The sequence below is a fragment of the Bubalus bubalis genome, chromosome X (genome assembly GCF_019923935.1).
Source record: "Bubalus bubalis isolate 160015118507 breed Murrah chromosome X, NDDB_SH_1, whole genome shotgun sequence".
NCBI classification, from domain to species: Eukaryota; Metazoa; Chordata; class Mammalia; order Artiodactyla; family Bovidae; genus Bubalus; species Bubalus bubalis.
In genome coordinates, this window is record NC_059181.1 from 1,065,306 (window position 1) to 1,082,265 (window position 16,960).

General features: G+C 49.6%; 1 protein-coding gene across 6 annotated transcripts in view; it reads right to left on the reverse strand.

Moving 5' to 3' along the window:
• Positions 1-16,960, reverse strand: part of DHRSX (dehydrogenase/reductase X-linked) — a 213,701-nt gene that overhangs the window by 63,484 nt on the left and 133,257 nt on the right. For 3 of the 6 annotated variants that reach the window (XM_025276657.3, XM_044936704.2, XM_025276660.3), the window contains exon 7: positions 11,268-11,757. In XM_025276657.3, the coding sequence (XP_025132442.3) occupies positions 11,533-11,757 (225 nt within the window). In that variant the 3' untranslated portion in view covers positions 11,268-11,532. Of the gene's footprint in view, positions 1-4,104; positions 5,663-8,297; positions 9,200-11,267; positions 11,758-16,960 lie in introns of those variants that run through there. The other 3 variants (XM_025276658.3, XM_025276659.3, XM_044936703.2) reach the window with 3 other exon arrangements.

Sequence of the window (16,960 nt, forward strand, 5' to 3'; positions counted from 1 at the left end):
CATGACTGAAGCAACCAAGCAACAGAGTCTGTTTCTTTCTATTATGAAGGTTGTTGGAACTCTTCCTATTTTCGCTCCTTCCTCCCCTTCAGAGATGGAGTTTTGAAAGGAAGCAGGGTTTCCGCTACAAGGGAGCATTAAAGCCTGCTTGACTTTGCCAAGGACACCTTGCGTGCTCAGTCACTCCGTCGTGCTCAACTCTTGAGACCCCATGGACTGCAGCCCACCAGGCTCCTCTGTCCATTGGATTCTCCAGGCAAGAATACTGGAGTGAGTTGCCATTCCCTTCTCCAGGGGATCTTCCTGACCCAGGGATGGAACCCAGGTCTCCCACATTGGCAGGCAGATTTTTACCACTGAGCCACTAGGGAAGCCCACAAGTGACCATTTTATGGTTTCTTCCCCTCAGGATATCCTTGAATGAAAAATTCTCAATGCATCTACACATGTGGCAGCATGGTAGACCAGAAGTCCCGAAGGGTCCTTGAAGGACAATTTAAGCCCATTCTGGGTAAATGCATTCCTGAACTCACAACAGTAAGATGATTATCTGTAATCCTATGCACTTGGGGATTTTTAAAAACCCATTTCAGTTACCCATGAGGGAAAAGAGGAGCCATACAAATAAGACTGTATCTGTGAGACCCACCCAAGTGTCAGAAATGAGGACACTGTGACCAGAAACATGAAAAGTCAAAAATTAAGGGCAGGTGTCAAACATGGGAAGTTTGACACGACCTCCTAGGAGGAAGGCGAAGAATTATAAAGAAAAAAGGGAAGAAATAGATGCAGTTGATATCACCAGAAGTTGTAAGTTAGCAATAAACGCAAAGAGTGCTAGAAGTTAGTGAACCTCAGAAAATGCTTCGTTGAAAGTGAAAGTCGCTCAGTTGTGTCCAACTCTTTGCGACCTCACGGACTATACAGTCCATGGCATTCTCCAGGCCAGAATACTGGAGTGCGGAGCCTTTCCCTTCTCCGGGCATCTTCCCAACCCAGGGATCGAACCCCTGCATTGCAGGCAGATTCTTTACCAACTCAGCCACCAGGGAAGCCTAAGAATACTGGAGTGGGTAGCCTATCCCTTCTCCAGGGGATCTTCCAGACCCAGGAATCAAACTGGGGTCTCCTGCATTGCAGGCGGATTCTTTACCAACTGAGCTATCAGCGAAGCCCTAAAAACAAAGGTTGCTAAGGCGAGTTATAGTCCTGTGCCATGACTCGCTTCATTGAAGAGAGCCTCAGACACTGGAGAGTTCTCAAGCTTTTTACTACACATGCACACTCCCCTACCACACATGCAGAGACCCAGGACATTGTTATGTCTGGGATAATGTTTATGCTCTTGTGGCCTTTGTTAAACAAATTCCTAGCATAGCGGTACCCAGACAACACCACACACACAACTTCAACAGGTTTCTTAAATGACAAATTTAGTGACTATAGAGCCTGGATGGAAAACCATGCCTGGCATGGATTTGCCCCTAAGCGTCCCTCAGACAGAATGCATAGGTCTCGCTGTCCATTCAGCAAACCTGGGTATAGACAGGGCACATGTTAGCAGCATCAGTTGATGGAAGAAGAGTCAGCAAGACAGTCACCAAAAAGCTTAATGACGGCACTCACTGTGAGACCTGACCCATCCTGAGGACCAGGCCACTTGGGAAACAGGCATGGCGCTACCTCCCTGACCCGCCCCGTGGGTCTTCTGAGGAGCTACCCCAATCAGCCTCCCAAACCCTCCAGCCTTGGAGGGAGCCTGGTGCTATTGTTGTATTTCCTAAAAGCCAAGGTGAGAGGTGTTTATGAAATAGACACCCTCAACATTCAGTTGGTATCAAGACAGAGGAACTGGGTCACATTTGACACAGACCTGCATTTGCAGAGCTCACTTCCATGAAAAGTGCCTCTTATCACATCCAGTACATCCCCAGTTTCTGGGCATTGGGACTTTATATCCTTGGGGCTATTACTCACCCCACCCTAGATGGCTAGCTCCTTTAGGACAAGAGCTCTGTGGCACTCAACAGTGAGCTCCATCTGGTGTTTGTTCAGAGCCTGGCTGGGTAGCCCTACTCTACACACGGTTGCTGGAAGGATGGATGGATGGATGTGTGAGTGGATGGATGGATAGATCAGCAGTTGATTTATGGATGGATGGATGTGGGGGTGGATGGATGAAGGATGGATGGATAAAACATGAAAGGATGCTGGATGGATGGATGGATGAAAGCATGGATGGATGAATAGGTGAAAGGACGGATGGGTGAATGGACACATAGATGGATGGACTGGTAGATGGATAGATGGGAGGACAGATGGATGGATGGAAGGATGGATGGATAGGTAGGTGGGTGGATGGGTGGATGGAGAGATAGATGATGGATGGATGGTTTAATGCATGGATGGATGGGTGGGTGGATGGATGGATGGATAGGTGGGTGGGTGGATGGATAGATGGATAGGTGGATGGGTGGATGGATGGAGAGATAGATGATGGATGGATGGGTGGATGGACAGATGGATGAATGGAGAGAGATGGATGGATGGGTAGATGGATAGATGAAGGATGGATAGATGAAAGGTTGGATGGATGAATGGACACATGGATGGATGGGTGGATGGATTGAGAGACAGATGATGGATGGATGGATGCATGGATGGATGGATGAGGCAGCCATTCCCATTGGTGAGCAGAACTCACTGATGCTACATGGAAGGGATGAACAAGCAGCCTTACTGACGAATGCACACACTGTGGGTCCACCTACTGAATCATTTTGCCCAGGGGCAAAAGGTCCTCCATCCCTGTGCGTGTCCACACCACCCCCTCCCAGGCTCCCCGAACACCACTGCCAGGCTCATACCCAGAATCCCAGTGCTCATGATGCCTCGGATTCAGCCATACTCACCCGATGGTGCACAGGACCTCTCCAGGTGCTGGACAGTGTCTCCGAGCTCTGAGGAATGTTCCACAGCCAGGTGTGGAGGGAACATGGTAACTTCTCCAGAACCGAGTTCTCTCTCTCCCCTGGTGAACAAGGGCTTCCCGGGTGGCTCAGGGGTATAGAATCTGCCTGCCAGTGCAGGAGACGTGGGTTAGATTTCCTAGGGTCAGGAAGATCCCCTGGAGAAGGGACTGGCTATCCACACTCCAGTATTCGTGCCTGGAGAATCCCATGGACAGAGGAGCCTGGAGGGCTACAGTCCACGGGGTTGCAAAGAGCCAGACACGACTGAGTGACTGAGCACACACACCCGCCTGCCCAGTGGATGAATGACATAAAGGCAGTCGTGAGATGAGATGGGGCCATCTGAGGCCAGGGTCCTGCAACGTTCCACTTGACCTTGGAGCCTCTCTTTGCTCAAGGATTATGGAATGTCCCAGGGATTCTCAAGAGACTCAGCAAGAACAAGAACACAGAAAGCTTGTTCTCTCAATGACAAAGGATGGCAGCTTGGCCAGCTTCCCCATCCTGAGCCTGTACTTAGGAACCACCTTTGTGATGATGGGGAAGAGTAGCTGGCGCTTGCAGACGATGACCTCAAGCCATGCAATGACTCTCTGGTGACAGACAAACCTCAAAGGCTGGGGTCTTCCTATAAGTCAAGATTCTACTTCTTGGAACATCATTCTGGCTGTTTGGAAATATCAGATGAGGCATGTCTCCATCTTGGTTTCAACACAGGAAGTAATCCTAGTTCTCAAACAGGACAGTCATGGCTATAGGACTTAGCAGAATATCTGAGCAGTTCTGGGAGGTGCCAGCGTTCAGGGCTGAAAGCTGCATCTCTGTGGGTCTCAAACTTGTCTGAGCAAGACGATGGCTTGAGGAGGTCTAATAAATGCTGATGCCCCGAGGGATGAGTTTGGGAATTCTGTTGAAGGCGAGGCTGAGCGTTGTTTTCAGAGGCCCCCTAGTGTGCATCCAAAACCCTCTAGCCTTACCAGACCTCATCATCATTCAGTCTCCAAGTCATGTCCGACTCTTTGTGACTCCATGGACTGCAACATGTCAGGCTTCCCTATCCCTCGCTATCTCCTGGAGCTTGCCCAAGTTCATGTCCACCGAATCGGTAATGCCATCCAACCCTCTCATCCTCTGTCGCTCTCTTCTCCTCCTGCCCTCAATCTTTCCCAGCATCGGGATCTCTTCCAATGAGTCGACTCTTCACATCAGGTGGCCAAAGTATTGGAGCTTCAGCTTCAGTCCTTCCAATGAGTATTCGGGACTGGACCTTGGGGACAGTCTTCACAACCCAGGACAGGCTTGAGCACATGGATGGTTTGATGGTGGAGAGGATGCACTGGGGGTGGGGGTGTCCCTATTGGCTGTAGACTTGCTTCTCTTTCTTGAGGTTGGAAGGAATGTGAGCAAAGAAGTCTATAGCATTTGCAGTTCCGGTACCAAATGAAACTGTGTATTCCTTGTTTTCATTTCATTAAGAACTTTAAGATGCTGGTCACAGGGCATTAAGGCAACAGACATTCTTATGAACCTATGGTCCTGTGTAGCTACATGGGTCAGTCAACCAGGAAAGCAACTCTGAGTATGTATACAGGAAGCTGTGATCTCCATGGTTTTCCAGGTCATCAGAGAAGGAACGAATGTCTTCTGAGTTTTCAAGCTTTATGGTTCATGTAGGATGTAGTGGATTGAATACTGTCTACCAAAAATTATGAGCACGTCTTAGTCCCTATTATTGGTGGATATGACTGTTGGCAAAAGGGTCTTGGCAGATGTAACTAATGCGGGATCTAGAGCTGAAGAGATCATTCTTGACTATCCAGATAGAAGTGAAGGGTCTGAGATGAGATTCCTCCTGGATGAGGGTGGCTCTAAACCCTGGGACAGGGTCCTTATAAGACACAGAAGAGGAAAGACATGGACACAGAGGAGAAGCCACGTGGAGATGGAGGCGGAGACGGGAGGGAGGCAGCCACCAGCCCAGGGACAGATGCCTGGAGCCCCCGGAAGCTGGAAGAGGCAGGGAGGACCCTCCCTTGGAGCCTCTGCAGGGAGCTCAGCCTTGGGACACCATGACCATTTGAGGACCGTCTCCAGGGCTGGGGGAGGATGGATATCTGTTGTTTTTAGCCACCCGTTTGGGGTCCTTAGTTACAGCTGCCCCAGGACCCTCGTGTAGATAGCACAAGAGTGAGCTGGGTGAATCAGCAGGGTCGTCCACGGGGACCACGGGCCCCCATCACACAGAGATCCGAGCGATGAGTCACTGGGACCCCCCAATCATCTTGTGGGTTCACATGGTGATTGCCACTCCTGCAGCAGGGAAGAAGGAGGTCGGGGATCTCTGACCCTTGGCTTCCACTGTCTCTATGACCTCTGCCTGCTCTCTTCCTGGTGCTGGTCCCCGGTCCCCGGGAGACTCCTTGTCACACCACGGCTCTCATGGGAAGGGTGTCAGGATGTCTCTTATCCAAGGAGACGTCCTGCAGAGTCAGGGCACCTACAGAAGTCTCTGGCTTGTTCCTTTCGGGCCACCACGTGGATGGTCCTGTGAGCTGATGTCTCAGCTCTGCCAACCACAGCCGTACACGGGCGAGACGGTGAGGACCCCAAATGCACACGTCCTCGTCTCCTGCTCGTTTACACTAACGCCGCCTGGTCCTGCGACACCGAATCCGTTGCATCCTGTTCATCTGTAATGAAAACACGGTCGCTGAAGTTAGACACACCTCAGGGTCCCACCCAAGGGCCACCAGGACCTTGAAACAAGGTCAGACACTGAGTCTTTGGGGGGCAATTTCCCACACACTTGATGGATTTACAGTTCTCCCCACGGCACACAGGGGGACGACACCCGGTGTCCACATACTACGGACCTTGGATAAGTCTGACCGTCCTCCCTTTTTGTAAATAAAGTTTTATTAGAACACAGCCACACATGTTAGCATTGTGCCTGTAGCTCCTTGTGTGTTGTATGGAAGAGCTGAATAGTTATAAGAGAAAACATATAGCCCTGCCATAGGAAGATATCTATTAACTGGTCATTTACATAAAAAGTTGGCTCTCCTGGAATGCTATCTATCTGAATATCATCACTCATGAATATCTATCCATCCACCCATTATATCTACCTATCCACCCACCCATCCATCATCTGTATCATCCATCCAGCATATCTATCCATCCACCCATCCATCACATCTATCATCAACCCTGAATATCTGTCTATCCATCCATCCTATCTCTCTGTCTGTCCGTCCATCCGTACATCCATCCACCCACCATGTCTATCATCAATCTTGAATATCTATCATGTGTATCTGTCTATGCAACCATCATATCTATCCATCCATCTATCCATCACACCTATCATCAATCCTGAATATCTATCCATCCATTCTATATATCTATCTATCCATTCATCATATCTACTTATCCATCCATCCATCATATCTGTCAATCCATCATATCTATCCATCCATCCATCCATCCATTCATCACAGCGGTCTATCATCAATCCTGAATATCTACCCATCCATCCTGTCTGTTCATCCATCCATCCATCCATGTCTATCATCAGTCCTGAATATCATCATATCTGTCTACCCAGCTATCATATCTACCCATCCATCCATCTATCCATCATACCTATCATCAATCCTGAATATCTATTTATCCATCCGTCCTATCCATATATCTATCCAACCATCATATGTACCCATCCATCCATCACACCTATAATCCTAACATCTATTTATCCATCCATTCTATCCATGTATCTATCCAACCATCACATCTATCTATCCATCCACCTACCCATCATGTCCATCAATCCTGAATATCTATCCTATCTCTCTGTCTATCCAACCATCATATCTATCCATCCATTACACCTATCATCAATCCAGAATACCCATCCATCCATTCTATCTATATATCTATCTACCCAACCATCTTATCTAACCATCCATCCATCTATCCATCCATCATCTCCATCATAAGTCCTGAATATCTATCATATCTATCCATCCATCTAGCATATCTATCTATCCTGAATATCTATCAATCAATTGGTGTATCAGTCTACCTATCTCTATAATGTATCTATCTTTCTATCCATCTCTTTCCATCTATCATTGTATATGTCTACCTAAATATCATCTAGCCAGCATCTATCTACTTATCCATCTGTCTAAATATCATGCCTAAAATATATCTATCTACCTACCTATCCATCTATCTACTTAAACCGTTAAAGGTACCTGATACTCTTTTAGAACAGAGAGCTGAATGAATGAACAGATGAACCGATGAGTAAATGATGTCCATGAAAGGCTCTTGCACTATATCTTAGAACACAAATCTCTAGAATCTTTTCCTGTCTTTTGCTTCCAAAGAGAAGCAGAGCTACCGAGGAGAGGTGGAAGCAAAGCCCCCATGAGCACGCCATTCTCCACGCAGAGGCGACAAGCAGATAGGGGAATGAAAACGCACCCTCCCCGGGAGGGTACCATTCGCAGCCGTGCTCCTATACCAGGGGCCATGTGTGTGATGAGGATGTGGCGAGTTTCTGGGGACAGTGTCAGGACAGCTGCGTCCTGTGACTCCAAGCTGTGCCGGGGACCCCTGTGCAGCACCACAACACCCAACACCGTGTGCCCAGAAGACCCATCAGCAGAAATAAAGTTTGGGCAGCGTCCCTGCAGCCCCATCCACGCTGAAGAAGCAGGTACTAGATGCCAAGACACAGCTTCGGCATCTTTGCTTAGAAGCTGATTTGTTTCACGTTGAACACCTCCGCCGAGAAACACACTCTGCCCCAGAGGCAGGAGACCGAGAGAGAATCCATTCTTGGTTGTCTTGAGTTTTCCCAAGTGAGAGCTGTGGTGTTCCTTCATGGTTTCATTAAGTGACCGTTGAATAAACACTTTGTCCCAGAAAAATGAACCCTCCTTCACTGCTGGTGAGAATGTGAGTGGTGCACACTCTGTGGAGAACAGGACGGAGGTTTCGCAAAAAATTAAAAAGAAGAGTTGCCGTATGATCTAGCAATCCCACTTCTGGTTGTATATCCAGAAGAGAGGGAAACTCCAACTCGAAAAGATACACGGACCCCACGGATCACACCAGCGCTATTTACAACAGCCAAAACGTGGAAGCAACCTAAGCGCCCATCGACAGGTGCTCAGCCATGAAAAGGAATAAAATAATGACATTGAGAGCAACATGCATGAACCCAGAGATTATCACACTAAGTGAAGTAAATCAGACCCAGAAAGACAAGTACCGTATGCTAATCACTTCTATGTGAAAGCTGAAAAAACAAAACATGATACAAATGAATTTATTTACAAAACAGAAGGAGACTCACAGATATAGAGATCAGACTTGTGGTTGGCAGAGAGGAGAAGGTGGGGAAGGAATACTTTTAGACATTTGGAATTAACACATGCAGACTACTGTATCTGTACAGCACAGGGAGTTAGATTCAATATCTCGTAATAACCAGTAACGGAAAAGAATCTGAAAAAGAATATGTGTGTATATATAGGGTTGGGCAAAAAGTTCCCTTGGGTCTTTTCATGATGTCTTCAGTTCAGTTCATTCCCTCAGTCGTGTCCGAATCTGTGACCCCATGGACTGCAGCCCTTCCCTGTCCATCACCAACTGTGGGAGCTTGCTCAAACTCATGTCCATCGAGTCAATGGTGCCATCCGACCAGCTGGTGATGCCATCCAACCATAACATCTTACGGAACCTCAAACAAACGTTCTGGCCCACCCAAGGTATTTATAACTGAAATACTTTGCTGTACACCCGAAAACTAACACCATATTGCAAATTAAGTATAGTTAAAGAAAATGTTTAAAAAAATAAACACTGCATTCTGGAAGCACGCTCTATCATCTTATACTCGTGAAGTATAAACCCGACTCTGGAAGAGAAGCTGGTTGCAACCCCAATGCCTACTGTGCTGGAAGCCCGACGTCAGGTCTGGGGCCTCCATAGGATTCCATCTGCCGAGGGAATATGGCTAGCTAACCAGCGCTCACTGGTCTTGAAATCCAGGGTGCGGTCTGGCAGGAAACACATACAGTCATTTTGTTAGGATCCCACGCGTCCGAAGTCTCCACGCTAGACTCTGAGAACCCAAGAGCCGTTCTCAGAGACAGGATCGAGCCTTCCTTGACCTGACTGGTGGGCATGGGTCCAGGCAAGAGTCCACCACCCTGTATGAGATGTTCATATGGGTCAACAACTGTGTAAGTTTCTCATATCAAATCACGATCGTGGTATTGGTGTTCTGTTTGTCTTTTTAGCTGCTGTGTCTGGCTTTTTGCAACCCCATGGACTGTAGCCCGCCAGGCTCCTCTGTTCATGGGATTCTCCAGGTAAGAAGACTAGAGTGGATTGCCATGCCCTTCTCCAGGGGATCGTCCTGACTCAGGGACTGAACCCCGGTCTCCTACAATGGCAGACAGCTTCTGAGCCACCAAGGAAGCCTTTTGGTGTTTTTTAAAAAACGGAAATTTATTCTCAGTTTTTTTATAATTTATTTATTTCACATTAAAATAATTTTTCTTTTGGCTGCACCATGTAGCATGTGGGATCTTAGTTCCCTGATCAGGGATCAAACCCACATCCCTGGCACTGGAAGCCTGGAGTCTGAACCACTGGACCACCAGCAGGAAGTCCATTGTCTCTCACTTCTGCAGATGCAGGGCTGAGCTCCCTGCAGAGGCTCCAGGGGAGGGTCCTTCCTGCCTCTTCTGGCGTCTGGAGGCTCTGGGTGTCCGTCCCTGGGCTGGTGCCCGCCTCCCTCCCGTCTCTGCCTCCGTCTCCACGTGGCTTCTCCTCTGTGTCCATGTCTCTCCTCTTCTGTGTCTTACAAGGACCCTGTCCCTGGGGTTTAGGGCCACCCCTATCCAAGAGGAACCTCATCTCAGACCCTTCACTTCACCACATCTACAGGGACCCTATATTCACATAATGCCCCATTTCTAGGCTCCACCCATCAGAACCCACTATCCTTCAGGAATGTTTTCAGGCTAATGCAGCCTTCTCATTGATTGGCTTAAAACCTTAGGAATCCATCCTCTCCCAGTCCTGACAACCAACCATCCATCGTCCCCCAGTCCTGGAGACCAGACGTCTGAGGTCAAGGGGTCCCAGGGCTGAGCTCCCTCCAGAGTCTCCAGGGGAGGGTCCTTCCCACCTCTCCCAGCTTCTGGGGGCTCCAGGCGTCCGTCCCTGGGCTGGTGGCCACCTCCCTCTCGTCTCTGCCTCCATAGTCCCATAACCCCCTCCTCTTCCATAATCAAATCTCCCTCTACCTATCTCTGATAAACAACCTCATGAGCACATTGGTAAGCAAGAACAACTTCCTATCTGAAGACCTTCATTATTATTGGCAATGATTCTTGTCCCAAATACAAACACATCTGTACATTCCCAGGTGACAAAGTGGTAAAGAATCTGCCTGCCAATGCAAGAGACATAAGAGACTGGGTTCAATCCCTGTGCTGGGAAGGCCCCCTGGAGAAGGAAATGGCAACCCACTCTAGTATTCTTGCCTAGAGACTGCCCATGGATAGAGGAGCATGGGGGGCTACAGTCCAGGGGGTCGCAAAGAGTCAGACATGACTGAGCGACTAAAAAATGACAACCATATTCTGGTTTGAAGGATAACCCACATCCTCTGGTATAACCCATACTCCAGGAGAGGGACATGCACATATTAACAGATGATGAATGCAAGGGCAGAGAGCAGGAGAGAGGTTTCGTGTGCCCACTGAAGGGTGAGTGGACAGCAAAGCTGCCATTCTATGACCGAGACCCTAAAAGGTGGTGGAGGTGGTCCAGACGCCCACATCCTGTCCACATCTGCATCCTAGAGAGCCCCATGGGGACTGTGTCCCGGGCTCCCCTGGTATCACGTGTCCTACAGAATTACCTACCTCTCAGGAGATGGTCCTTCCATGAGTCGTGGGGTGAGAGCCCTGGTGGGAGCCTTGGGGGCCACACATTAGCCCCTAGGAGCCGGTCCTCCTGAAGACAGTGCAGGGTCAATGACCCTTGATCAAGGCAGTAAAGAAGGAAGGCTCAAAGCATCTGCCTTTCTGGGAGCCAGGAATCAGAGACGCATCTCTGGCACGATTCGTGTATGAGAGAGACGGGAACGCAGGACATCCTCGAAGCTTCCAGACTTCCCTTGAAAGTGTGTGTTTCACCCAAAACGTGTCTATCTACCCCAGGGTCCCACAGCGCCTCTGCGCTTTAAGGAAGGAACACCGCCCATGAGGCTTGCAGGATTTAATGACTCAGAGCACCCAGTACAACTGGACACTTAGTGGGGGATCACAGGATTCATGGCTGAGAACCACACCAGCTCAGGGGTCCGCTCAGCATTCCCTCTTTCCCGTGAGTTCCCACCCGGGTCCCGACGGGAGACCCTGGGGGGATACAGAGCCCGGAGGGTCGGGGGGATGAGGGTGATGGAGAGACGCGGTCCAGCACAAACAGACCTGCGAGGTCGACGCCGACCGTGGTGCTCCCCGTCAGATCATGCTCTTCCCGGCAGACCGCTCCCGCCGAAGGTCTCCCGGGTCACATCGACAATGCCCGTCAGCTGGCAGCTTCTGGCCCAGAGCTGCCGCTGAAGCTCTGGGTCGTACGTGGCCTCCAGAGACCGGGTCTCCTTCTCGTTGTAGAGATAGCAGCCACCGAGACCTTCCAGGTCCGGGGTGACCGCGGCGTAGACGGAAGTCCAGGCTCCCTCGTCTGGGGTCTGCAGGAAAAAGGAATGCAGACGAAGATGCTAACTGTCAGAGCAGGGACACGGGGGTCTCGGGAGCCCACAGATGTCGAGAAGGAGACACAGGGCCCCTTACCGGGGCCCATCGACTCATCAACTCAAGCCTGCCTGGCCAAGGCTGGGGGAGCTGGCACTCCATGACCTCGTGATGGTGCACCCTTGTGGGTTGCATTTCCATGTTGTTCTTGTGCATTTCCACACACACGTACAAAGGGCCCCCCTTCCTCTGGACGACCCAAAGGAAGCAGCCTCTAAAGAGAAGGCTGGATGCATCTCAAGAGAGCAGAGCCCTGTGGCTACAATGAGAAGGTCTTTTTTGATGGAGGTGACTCACTCCAGGGCTGAGACAAAGTGCGGGTTCTGGGCACAGACCCTGAGTTTAAATACTCAGGTCTCCAGTTCTTTTTCTTGTTAATTCATTTTATTGAAGTATAGTTGATTTACGAGGCTTCCCAGGAGGTACTAGTGGTAAAGAACCTGCCGGCCAATGTGGGAGACTAGAAGAGATGCAGGTTTGATCCCTGGGTTGGGAAGATGCCCTGCAGAAGGGCATGGCTACCCACTCTAGTGGGCTATACCAAGTCCTGTATCCTTGCCTGGAGAATCCCACGGACAGAGGAGCCTGTGAGGTTACAGTCCGTGGGGTCGTAAGGAGTTGGACCCACCTGAAGTGACTTAGCATGCATGCAGAGTTGATTTACAAGGTTGGGTTAATTCCTGCCACGCAGGGCAGGCTCTATGAAACCAGAATACCAGCTCACTGGGTCAAAGCAGATGGCGGTTCAGCCTCGGGGTTGAACACGTGCTATCTAGCAATTTTAGAGGAAACATCCAGACAGCGGAGACGTTCTTGCTTTCCAAGCAGGGGAGGAGATACGGTACGAGAACCGGAAAGTCTGAAAAGGAGCTTGAAAGGCATTAGGGTGACGGGAGAAAAGTGGATGCTGGGTGGAAGGCAGAAGGTTGGAATGTAACACATGCTGAGCTGCTGGGCTTAGGGCTGGTGCCTGGCATGATCACTGGATTAGAAGATGTGATGTGTTCTTGGTCAAATGGATTGATGTGGAGCGCTGCACTTCCCATGGCAAAAACATGGTTCAATCAGCTCCTGGAGTGAGCCTGCTTCCTAAGTCGGTCATTCTCTGGGCTGAGATCCCAGGGGTCTGTGCCCAGAACCCCCACTTTGTCTCGCCCCTGGAGTGAGTCACCCCCACGGGAAAGACCCTCTTTAATATAGCCACAGGGCTCCGCTGTCTTGAGAGGCATCCACTCTTGTCTTTAGAGGCTGCCTCCTTTGGGTCGTCCAGCGGGCATTGTCTGGGGAGGAAGGGGTCCACTTCCCCTACACCTCGAAAATCCTCTTATCTGGGTAACAGTCCTTGTGATCAGCATGTCCAACGGAACACAAGGACGGCTGTTTTAGGAGATGGTGCCTGTGGTGTGCTGGACATGAACTTGGGATGCACACTTTGCCAGAAACTCAGGCACAGTCAGGAGGGACGAGATATCATGGGATTCTGTCTGGTGATGTGACTCCCAAGCACAAACATACTACACCCTCATGCATACACACTCACATATACCCAGGCACAGACATTCACGGGCACACACACACACCCATGCACACACAGATATTCACATGCTCACACACTCACACGCACACACACCCCCATGCACACAAATGCATCTATATGGACACACAAATATTCACATGCACACACATATACCACCAGGCACACACATGCATTCATACACACACATATATTCACATGCACACACACGCATATGGACGCACAAATATACACATGCACAGAAAGATATACTCAATGCACACACACCCAAGTACACACATGTATTCACATGCACACACAAATATTCACAGGCACACACACTCACAGCACACACACCCATGCAGACAAATGCATTTATGAGCACAGGCACACACACCCAGGCACACACATTCACATGGATACACATACCCTCAGGCACACACATGCATTTACACAGATGCACACAGACTCATACGCACACACACCCGTGCACACAAATGCACTTATATGCATGCAAACGCACCCAGGCACACACATTCACAAGGCTGCACATACATACACCCAGGCAGACACACGCATTTACATGGATACACAAATATTCACATGCATACACACACACACATTCACATGCATACCTTCACACACACACACATACCCCCAGGCACACACATGCATTTAGATTCACAAATACAAATATTCACATGCACACAGATATATATTCAATGCACACACACATTCCCCCAGGCACACACTTGCATTTTCACACACGTGCAACTATTCATATGCACACACATACAAAACACACAAGCATTTACATACAGACACACACATTCACATCAACACACATATAACTCTGGGAGTTGGTGATGGACAGGGAGGCCTGGCGTGCTGCAATTCATGGGGTTGCAGAGTCGGACACGACTGATCGACTGAACTGAACTGATGCCCTCATGTACACACGTTCATACACACACATGCATACCCTTGCACACACACACACAACATTCACCCAAGGTGGTCTTGACCATCCAGAGAGTTCTCTGACATAGAAAAGGGACATTTTTTTGAAAAGGAGCCATTCTCGGCGCGCACACACCTCATGGAGGATTAATCACATCCACTTATCCCACTTAAGCACATGACAGATGCCGGGCTAAAAACAGCCACCCTCGATCACCTACAGAACATTTCCAGGCCTTGGGCGGATGACAGAGAGGAAGGAAATGAGATTTCATTTGTAATGTTTTAATTCCCAAATGTTTTGACAGGTCATGAAATGGACGGTTTTATGCATTTCTTCTTCCCTGCATCTGACGTCACAGTCCTAAGTCTCAGCCACGAGGATCGTGAGACATCATGCCTGCCTGAAAGGAAGGAGGTCTGAGACGCTGAGAGTCACCCATGTCACCAGAAAGAAGGCAGAACGCTGACGAGTTAATACTTTTGAATTGTAGTGCTGGAGCTGGAGAAGACTCTTGAGAGTCCCTTGGACTGCAAAGAAATCCAACCAGTCCCTCCTAAAGGAAATCAGTCCTGAATATTCATTGGGAGGACTGATGCCAAAGCTGAAACTCCAATACTTTGGCCACCTGATGCGGAGAACGGACTCATTGGAAAAGACCCTGATGCTGGGAAAGATTGAAGGCAGGAGGAGAAGGGGGCGACAGAGGATGAGATGGTTGGATGGCATCACCGATTCAATGGACATGAATTTCAGCAAACTCCAGGAGATGGAGAAGGACAGGAAAGCCTGGCGTGCTGCAGCCCATGGGGTCATCAACAGCCAGACGTGACTGAGCAACTGTATGAGAACAACAATATTTTTGTGGCCCCGAATACCAAGAAAGATAGTTTAGGTAAGAGCTCCCGGGCACCTGGAGCTCATAACAGGAAGGGGCATTGGGTCAATGGCTGGGTACACATGCATGGAAAAAAGAAACCAAAATAAAAAGCAAAGAGAGCAGAGGGTGGGATTGAAACTGTGCTCAACAGAGCTGGGAGCTGTGTGCTGCAGAGAAAGATGAATGTGTTATAATTACATAATTACACAGCCCTCTGCAGCATTGGAAACGCTTTCCCACATATTATGTCAGTGCCGCTCACAACAATCTTAGGAGATGCCATTATCCAGAATTAAGAAATTACAAAGGTGAGGGGCACAGTAGAGGGAGGGCAAGGGAGCAGCAGGGTGCACAGGATGGCCAGATCTTGGTTCTTCCAGAGACCCCAACCCTCCCCACCATCCTCCTGAATCAGGATGGGCATGTCCCCCAAGCTCATGGCCTGACAAGTCCCTTGCGTCTCTGCCGGAATCTCTGAAAGCTGCACTTTCTGTGTGTTCCTCTGAGTTGCAGACACACGCTCTCAGCAGCCCAGCTGGCACTGGAGGCGGAGACCCCATGGACACACCTCAGGGTCAAACCATCTTTCCTTCTCACCTGCCTGGTACCCCATTTCCCAGACAGGCATCAATGCACAGCCTGGTGTTCCTGAGTCAGAAACCCCAAATGACTCCTGAGACTTCCTTGTTTCACCTTCCAAGGTCAATGAGTCAAGACATTATGATGTGCTCTCTGGAATGGTCTTTTTTTTTTTTCATACTTATATATTTGGCCTTCCCCATGGCTCAGTGCTAAAGAATCCACCTGCCAATGCAGGAGACATGGGCTCAATCCCTGGGTCAGGAAGATGCCCTTGAAAAAGAAATGGCAACCCACTCCCATATTCTTGCCTGGAGAATCCCATGGACAGAGGAGCCTGGCGGGCTACAGTCCACGGGGTAGCGAAGAGTCAGACATGACTGAGTGACTGAGTGCATGCATGCCTCTGTGCATGCACACACACACATTTATTTATTTATCTGTGCCAGGTCTTATTTGTGGCACGGGGCATCTTTTGTTTTGGCACATGAATTAGACTGTGGTATGTGAAATATAATTGCCTGACCAGGGAGGGATGGAACCCAGGGACCCTGCACTAGGAGTGTGGAATCTTAGCCACTGGACCACCAGGGAAGTCCTGGAGTTGTCCTCAAAACAATCTCCTTCTGTCTCTCTCCACACTTTCAATGGCCTCTAACCAGACCCTGGGTTCACCCCCTGTGGATCATGCCCTCTGGTCCATGGGATGCTCTGTGGGCTGTGCTCCATGGATGCTCTATAGTCTGTGGCCCATGGCATGCTCCATGGACTGTGGCCCATGGGATGCTCTGTAGACTGTGGTCCATGGGATTCTCTACATGCTGCGGCCCATGGGATGCTCCGTGGGCTGTGGTCCGTGGGCTGCTCCGTGGGCTGTGGCCCTTGGGTTGCTCTGTGGGCTGTGGCCCTAAGGAAGCTCTGTGGACTGTGGCCCATGGGATGCTCTGTAGAATGTGGTCCGAATTCTCTACAGGCTGCAGCCCATGGGATGCTCTGTAGGCTGTGGTCCATGGGATGGTCCAGAGGCTGGAAGCATCTGATTCTACATCACTGTTGACATCGAGCATCTGGCATCTCTGGATAGGATGCAGCCCCCAAAATCTAAGACACTCACTGCAAGTGGGCAATGACAAGCTTGGGCTTGGGCCAATGACAAGCTCCCGTGTCCAGTCTGGAGCTGGAACCAGGTGTCCTGAGGAGACTTGA